Source organism: Phoenix dactylifera, chromosome 10, assembly GCF_051530095.1.
Source record: "Phoenix dactylifera cultivar Ajwa chromosome 10, Ajwa_hap1_PhDact_Kaust_v1.1, whole genome shotgun sequence".
Lineage (NCBI taxonomy): Eukaryota > Viridiplantae > Streptophyta > Magnoliopsida > Arecales > Arecaceae > Phoenix > Phoenix dactylifera.
The window spans coordinates 25021201-25029883 of NC_143199.1; the positions used below are offsets into that span (position 1 = coordinate 25021201).

The following is an 8683-nucleotide window of genomic DNA, read 5'->3' on the forward strand; positions in this document are numbered from 1 at the left end:
AGAACATAATAAAACATAACATAAATTAATACATAAATATATGATATAGTATAATATTATTGTAATATAAAATAATATTATGTTGATATAGCATAATAGTGATATAATTATTAGAGTAAATTAATATTTGGTAATATAACATAATATTAAATTATTTAACATAACATATTAATGTATTATGATATAATGTAATATATATTATATTTATAATATAATACAATAACAAAAGTATAAACTATTATAATTATTAGTATAAATTAATTTCTCATAATATAACATAATATTAAATTATTTAAAATAACATATTAATGTATTATAATGTAATGCAATATAATACATTAATATGTTATTTTAATATGGACATTTTTGTCAAAAATACAGCTTTTCGAAAAAACTGAAACAGCTTCCTCCCAAAAGCTCCAAATTGGAGCTTCCTCCCAAAAGCTGTTTTCAGCTTTCCGCAAAAGCTGAAACAGCTTTTTGAAAAATTTACCAAACACAGTTTTTCATCTAAAAGTACTTTTGGAGGGCCAGAAAGTGCTTTCTGGCCCTCTAAAAGCTCCCCCAAACAGGGCCTAAGTCATCTTGAGTTAAGATCATCAAACCAATTAGTTAAGCTCTTATTATTAATTTTGAGCTGAATCCAATTTAGTTTTGAAGTAAGCTTGACGAGACCCATGCTTAATTAAGCTCCACTGGTTCAAACATCAGCTGGTCCCGACTCGCATCCCGCCGGTTTGCTCGTTCGAACCTTAGCGCCAAGCCAGGGAAAGCAAGGCTTATATGGCGGGAATTCAAAAAAAGGGAGCCCGGTCCCCGGTCCCCATCGTAACACTCTGGCAAACATGACGGGGTGGTGACGGGACTCGGCTGGGGCTCGCCTTGCGGCGGCTTTGATTCGGTGGGAAGCAGGCGTTGGGATCCACGTCCGAGCTGTCCGCCACGCGGTTCCCGTCACCGCTCCCTTTCCAGGTTTCATTACTCCGTGTCTCCCCGTCGTACCCCCTTACACGCCCCTTCCGTGGCCCCAAGAGCCATCTTCCCTCCGTCATTTCGCCGTCAACCACTCCACCTTCCTCTGACCTGCAAAAACAAACGGACGTCAAGTAACCCCCCACCCCCGTTCCCGCCATCCATCTCTACCTGATAAAAGAATTAAACAAAACTCAAGAATTAAGCCCCCATCCCTCCGACCTTAAAATATTTGGGCAACAGATATAAATGTTAAAGATCAATAATGCTGTAGATTGGATGGCTGCTTATGTAGCTTGTCAATCCGGAAGCATTTTATGAGCTGAAAAAAAAGAGCTAAAGCACTTTGTGATTGCTTATGTAGCCTGTCATTCTATAAATATCTTATGAGCTGAAAAGAAGAACTACTTAGGACACTCGGTAATTTATTTTTTTTAATTTTATTTAATGTCTCTGTACTCGTATGAAATATTAGTTTTAGAAAAAAACATCTGTCATTAGTCGTCGTCAAGAGGTGGGAAGCTGGAAGCACGACGGATGTAATCAATGCTCCCGTCTACCACGTGGCAACATCATGACGGAAACACGAGGGATCGTACGTCCAACATAGCACCATTACTATGAATTAATTATTTACGCTAATAATACGCTTTAAAATACTTTATCTTTCTATTTTTTTAACAAAAATAGATGAATTGTGTGGGAACGTCGTGCAGGCCCATGAAGTCCCAAAGACGGCACTCGTGCCTCTGACTCGAAGTCACGTGATATTTATGTACATAATAATAGCTGGTTTTAATTTAAAAACACCGTATTTGGAGCAGTAATCCGCATGCAGGCGACCCAATGATGGTTTTCTCTTGCTAAATCCAACCGCTCTTCCGGCTTATATTAAATTCTAAAGGTTAGAGCGAATGTTCCAAAGCTAAAGCAAGATTCCATCCGTTATAATTACACGTGGCTCCACGTTCGTCATGGATTTGGGTCTCGAGAATCCAGAGTTCCAATAATGGTTATAGGCGGTTAATGCCACGTAAATGGCTGGACGGCAATTTTAACTCAAAATGACAAAAAAAGAATGGAGGGTTAGGATGTTAGTTAGTAATATCGCGCGACGGCGATGACGACGAGAGAGAAAGGGCAGCGGGTCCGACATGGGCGGTCGAGGCGGTCGGCCCCCCATCACTCTCCACTTGTGAACCAAGCCAAAATGGCTCCACCCGGTCCCCACCGGACCGGTGGTCTCTTGAACCGGAAGCAAAGATTGGACCACGGAGCGACATTGCAGCTGTGTTGGATGACACTCGGAGGCAACGTGGGCTCGGTTCAATGGACCGGAATCGGGCCCCCTGGACCAAGTCGGTTGACCGCCTGAACCGTGGAGTGAGGCGTGGCTTTGCGCTTTAAATACGAAGCCCCTTGGGTCCCGGTTCCAGTGGGAAGCTCGTGCCCTTCCAAGAGAGAGGCGATTTGATCGAAGAGAGGGAGGTGGAGGCGGGACAAAGGAGTGGGAGGAACCTGTCGGCCACTGGGTGATCTTTGGTCGCGGCGGGGATTTTGGAGGGACTTCGCTTTGCTGGTCTCGTCGCGTTGCGGGGATATTAGAGGGAGAAAGCGAGAGGGAAGAGCGAGGGACTTCGAGCGGGAGGAAGGGGAGGACGGAGCGGGACGAAGGAGTGTTCAAAAGGACAGAGTAGGGAGTTCCTTTTTTTTTCAGAGAAAAATGGCGTTCGAGGTGTTGAAGGGAGAGGAGAGGGAATGGCCGGCCTATTTGGATGAGTACGAGAAGCTCGTCATCCGGATGAACACTCCTAGGTTCGTTCTCTTGCTCTATGTTCTGTTCTGTAAGCTTTTGTTTCCTTCGTTTCAAACTGTTTACAACTCTAGTTGCTTAATCTCTACATCTCGTTTGATTTGTTTGTTTCTTTTCCTCTAAAGCGTCGAGATTTAATCGATTTCGAAGCACTTCTCTTTTAGTTTTTGTTGCAGACCTAGAAGTGCTTTTCTGCGACGGGTTTCTTACGCCTTTGTTCTGGCTCTTTGTTGCAGGGTGGTCATTGACAATGCCGTCTGCCCCACTGCGACGCTGGTCCAGGTAACGAAGAAAAAAAAAACAAACTCCGAGATGCAAGAATGGAGGATTTTTAGGGAGAAATGACACTAACGCAGATTTCCCCTGTTGTCATGAAACCAGGTCGACAGCGCGAGAAAGCACGGCATTCTCCTGGAGGCCGTCCAGGTCCTCACCGACCTCGAGCTGTCCATTAAGAAGGCTTACGTCTCCTTTGACGGCCGCTGGTTCATGGACGTCTTCCACGTTACCGACAAGTTCGGCTGCAAGCTCACCGACGACAGCGTCCTCTCCTATATCGAACAGGTCTTTTCTCCCTCTAAATTCCCTGAAAATATCCGATTATTTTGAGTTCTATTTGCTTACTGCTTCGAAAAATTCATAAAATCCCGCAAAAATCTCATTTTTAGAAGCTCCGTCAATTACTTTCTCGTAAAAACGCAGTCTTTGGCGACGGGGAGCGCCACTAGGTCCTCCGGCAGCTGTGGCGGCGACGGCGTAACGGTGTTGGAGCTCACCGGGGCGGATCGGCCGGGACTCCTCTCGGAGGTCTTCGCGGTGCTCGCCGACCTCCAGTGCGGGGTGGTGGAGGCGAAGGTTTGGACCCACAACGGCCGGATCGCGTGCCTCCTCGTCGTCCGGGACGAGGGCTGCGGCGAGCTCATCGAGAACTCCCTCCGGATCCACCGCGTCGAGTCCCGCCTCCGCCACGTCCTCAAGAGCGACCACGGCGTCCGCGGCGCCAAGACCGCCGTCTCCTCCGTTGCCATCGCCCACACCGACCGCCGCCTCCACCAGATGATGTTTGCCGACCGCGACTACGAGCACCCTTCCCCGTCTCCGACGGCGCAGCCGCCCTCCGTCTCCGTCCAGAACTGGATCGAGAGAGGCTACTCCATCGTCACCGTCCAGTGCCGGGACCGCCCCAAGCTACTGTTCGACATTGTTTGCACGCTTACAGACATGGAGTACGTGGTGTTCCATGGAACCATTGACACTGATGGCGATCGAGCTCTCCAGGTTTGATCTTTCTCACTTGGATTAAGAACTTGCGTAAAAAAAAAAAAAAAAACTGGTTCCTTAGAGTAAATTACTTTGCTGGATTTGTTCAGGAGTTCTATATAAGGCACAAAGATGGGAGCCCAATCAGTTCAGAAGCAGAGAGGCAGCGAGTGATCCAATGCTTGCAAGCCGCCATTGAAAGGAGAGCATCAGAGGTATCAAAGCTACCACCTTTGTTACTAAATTATGCATGATTCCTCTGAAAGAAACAGGGACAGAAGTATCTGATTGTTTCCTCCAATGTCATTTTGTGTTGATGTAATTAACTTCATATCTGCATGGTGGCAGGGTTTGAGAGTGGAGCTGTGCGCCGTGGATCGGCCGGGGCTGCTCGCCGACATCACTCGGACATTCCGGGAGAATGGGCTGTTCGTCACAAGAGCGGAAGTGTCGACGAAGGGCGACATGGCCTCGAATTTTTTCTATGTGATTGATGCCGCCGGGAAGGCAGCAGATCATGATGCAATTGAGGCTGTCCGGCAGAGGATCGGGACCGGCACAGGTTGCCTTAAAGTGGAGGAGGAGCGGTGGCTGCAGGTCTACCGGAAGGCGGCGAGGGCCCGGGAGGAGGCTCAGCCTCAGACTGGTGGTGGCTTAGGGCTGTTCTATCTGGGGAATCTAGTGATGAGGAATCTGTACAACTTGGGGTTGATTAGGTCTTGCTCTTAGATTCTATGTTCCATTGGTTGTGTCTTTGTATCATACGATACCTTGCTTCCAATTGGATTTGTACATAACACAAGGCGGGGAAGAAGGAGGTGGGTGATATGAAGCAAAGACAGAGAGTATCTGATGGTTGTTAAATTGTCAAACAATTCGGGTCCTAGGGATATTTGGTTCTGAATGGGGATGAGGGGCCACTGAAGTAGTGTTTTGGACAAGAGAAAAAGAACAAAAGAGAAGGAAAGAAATGGATTGGTTGGGGATGGGGTCTTTGTTGCTGCTTTGGGGTTTGAAGTTTGAACGTTGCTGGTTGGGGGCAATTTGGTGGGAGTTGGTTGGTTGTGGTCGATTGGTGGAGTGCCAACTTTGAAAGATTGGTGTGGTTTGTTCCTTTTTTTTCTGGTTGTTTCTCTTCTTTTGGGTGACACACCTTGTACATAGACCATTGATGTTTAGTACTAATGTTTGACTCCATCATTTGATTTCATCTTGCTCTCTTCGAGGGAACTTTATTTTGTAATTCTCTTCAAGTCTGGTGGGTTTGTAGTTGGCTTATCTGGCATGAGATGAGTGTAGAATAACAAATTATCCATCCGAAGTAGATCGATCCAACCTAAGATCTAGAACAAATACTAAACACACTGAGAATTACGGAAAAAAAAATAATAGTGGAAGAAAAAATTTAGAAAAATTTTTTTTATTAAAAACAAGAAAAGCCGAAATAAAGAGTTTAGCTTTCTCTCACAAACAAGTCTCATCTGGTCAAAAATAATGCTTTGGATCTATCTTCTATTTCGAGATATCTTGGCGAGAGGATGGATCTCTTTTAGGGGTAGGCACGTCTAAAGGAAGACGAATGGTGCTGCTGACTGGATGGTTTTATTTGTGGTGATCACTCTGGTGGGGTGCTCCGGATAGGTGAGTCTCAGCTGCCGAGGATCTTGCTTGATATTCTTCCGATTTATATGGATGTATTCATATTAGAGTGGTGTGAGTCATCCATTGTAGCAAAATAATAATAATAATAATAATTCTTTCAAATTCTTGATATAACTTTTTTCCTCCTATTTATAAAACCAAAAAAAAATTTCCACTACAAGATAGAAGCATCAACATCTACTAAAAGGTAAAAATACTGATATCGCACTCTAGTTGTAAAACAATTTCAAATTTATTAAGCTTAAGGTTCAATCTAACTTAACATGAACCCAAATTCTAAAGTTATTATAACTAATGACTAACAAAATTCGTAATAAAATTAGGACTTGGCAACGATTCTCAACGGTAAAGCTACTAATATCTGCTCCCCCTGATCATTTTACTCGGTTTAGTGGACACTATTCCTCCAGCTTTGCATAATTTAAGGAGACAGCAAGATGTAACTTTGATGATTTAGGACCTGAAAATGTTCATCATACTTTCCATTGGAACAATATGCAAGTATGCTGCAATCTAATTTGTAGGTTGTTAATTTGAAAGAAGGCATAAAAAAATGCTTAATATCATCCTCCAAAGCATTCCTTCCTTTCCAAATATAATGTTAGAAGTCAGACCTATCTCTGGCTTTATCTTTTAATCCAGGAAGTAGTTGAATTGAATAGAAATTGACGCAAGTAATCTGCTATGTGACATTAGGAGATAGCTCCTCAAATATGAGCAAGGGAAGAAAGTCCAAGGGAGTTGGTGTACAACTAGAAGACAGACAAGACACCTAGGTGAGTCCGGCAATCAACTGGGACAAAAAAGGTGGCAAGGGCAAGCAACTTCCAAGGAAACAGCACCTTGAGAGTACCACATCCAAAATGGTGTTCCTTGGCTTAAAGAAATGATGCATCCAAAGCATGCCATCCTCCAATTTTTATCTACTAGACATGGAAGGAAATTGTGCTCAGGTTCATATTTGTGTCCTGGGAAACAGGGGCTGCACTAGAAGCTTATAATTAATTGGTCCTTATAGTAGTGTTTAATCGACCAAACAAATGTTGGAAGTAGAACATATGTTGGTGAACATTGGCAACAATTTAGGTCTAGAAAGTGACATGATTTGACTTCAAGGATAACTTCAATGCAAGAGTATACCACCACCTAATTTCTGGTCCTAAGTTTGGAAGATCGATGCATCCAAAGTGCATCTATTCTTCAATCCCTTCTTATTTTCTTTATGGCATGAGAGTAACTGACTTCATATTAGTTTCATCTTTGAAATAATGAAGCATTGGTTGAACCGGATAAAATTGGTTCTACAAATATGCTGTGTGGCATTGGAAGCTAATGCATCAAAATGCTGGATATAAGCATGTTAGTCCATAAGAGTGCAAGAGATCCACAAACATGATACAAAACACTGTTTGGGGAGTTGGTCTAACCTGCTCATCAAGGCCCCTCCCTAAGCTAGCCTTCTAACAGTAAGTACCTGGAAAAAAACAGAACTGTTTAAATGATGCTTAATATTTATAACTTCCTTTGATCATTGTAAAGTTCTCCAACCATTAATGAATCTTCAATAGTCTGGATAGTCTATTGATCGATCCTTAGTGATTAAATTATCAATTATTTTATAATATCATGTAGAATTAATAAATGTAATGAAGGCATAGTTGCAGCCAAATTGAGGGGTTTTTTTTCTTTATTTAATTGATCATGCCAACTCCAAACCTGCTCTCCAAAGAATGGTTTGACAATAGTGTTAAAGACCTCATTGAAATCTTGACGTAAATTCTGTTATTATCTGGAAACCAATGTAGCTCCTAAACAAAATCTCCATTCCTCCCAACTTTAAAATACTTGGAATATTAAATTATATAAACTATATATGTGTTACATAATACTTTTAATATATAAAACCTCCATAAGTATTTCAAACCTCAAATAGTGGCATATGTGGCAAGGGAGCAGGTTGGCTCCAATGCAGAGTCACAAAGCAAGTAGATCTACATGGGAAGCATATCCGACAAAGACACTACATATACAGTGTAATAAAACCTAAAAGAGTTGGACATTATTCATCGCCAGCTTTTTCACATGCTTTTATGAACTTACAATTGTCAAGCCAACGTAGCTATATTAATCCAACTATATTACATTATGTTTTATAATGAAGGATAAACATTTAGAATCTCTAACATATTTATGGATTCCGTATTTTTTTTAGAGTATTACTATTTATTTTATATATTTGTAAATATTTTTATTATAATAATTGATTTTAATTTTAAAAAGTTTAAATTATTAAGGACTGAGCCAACAATATACTTAGAAATTTGAACTCACGATCTTTAGCAAAGTGAACTTCGATAGCATGTTAACGAATTGCTAAACTAGAAAACTTAAGCTGCTGGGTAAATTTTTTTTAAAAAGAAGGAAAATATAAAATCTATAAGCTTGCATGCATTGTGAGAGACAAGGGGAAGCAGATATATCCAATCAAGGTAATGCATTATTTTGTATCTATAAATCCCATGGTACAGACATCTAGAACTAAGGTGCAGGTCCTCAGAAGCTTCATGAGCACCAGGAAAACCACATGACACTCTCTACGACTTCCATGCATTGATTCCATTTGTTCTTGGACTCTTCCACTGCCAAGCCGGCTGCCATCAACTTCCTTCTCCCTCGCCCCTTCTTCCTCCCTCCCCGTACACCTTTGTCAACTTTCTCCACCACCTCATGGCTCATAAGCCTACACTGCTCCCAAAACACGTACACGCAGACTCAGATCCAGTCTTCTGCAGAAATATTATTGTTATTATTCTCCCAGCTGCCGCGCTCGCCGGGCGAGGCGGCCGAGAGCCGAGCCTTCTGCCGGTTTCTCCTCGTCACATGACCGGCATTCTCGCAGGCTACTTTTTTTCGAATAATTTCTCGCCTTTTGATGCCGGCTTGTCTCCTCCAGCTTTGTTCCCCCCTCGCGTGGGC

General features: G+C 42.7%; 1 protein-coding gene across 1 annotated transcript; it reads left to right on the forward strand.

The window, feature by feature from the left end:
* The first annotated feature begins 2407 nt into the window (after positions 1-2407).
* LOC103717407 (ACT domain-containing protein ACR8-like) lies at positions 2408-5255 on the forward strand. Its single transcript, XM_008805781.6, has 6 exons — positions 2408-2787; positions 3022-3067; positions 3167-3349; positions 3488-4063; positions 4156-4260; positions 4394-5255. The coding sequence occupies exons 1-6, from the start codon at positions 2696-2698 to the stop codon at positions 4772-4774; spliced, it is 1383 nt and encodes a 460-aa protein (XP_008804003.3). The 5' UTR covers positions 2408-2695; the 3' UTR covers positions 4775-5255.
* The last annotated feature ends 3428 nt before the right edge of the window (positions 5256-8683 follow it).

What these genes read in the sequence shown, in the direction of transcription:
- LOC103717407 (XM_008805781.6), top strand. Translation starts at nt 2,696, where the DNA reads ATGGCGTTCGAGGTGTTGAAGGGAGAGGAGAGGGAATGGCCGGCCTAT. An exon ending in CCACTGCGACGCTGGTCCAG is followed by an intron (nt 3,068 to 3,166) that starts GTAACGAAGAAA and finishes TCATGAAACCAG; the next exon opens with GTCGACAGCGCGAGAAAGCA. An exon ending in TCCTCTCCTATATCGAACAG is followed by an intron (nt 3,350 to 3,487) that starts GTCTTTTCTCCC and finishes GTAAAAACGCAG; the next exon opens with TCTTTGGCGACGGGGAGCGC.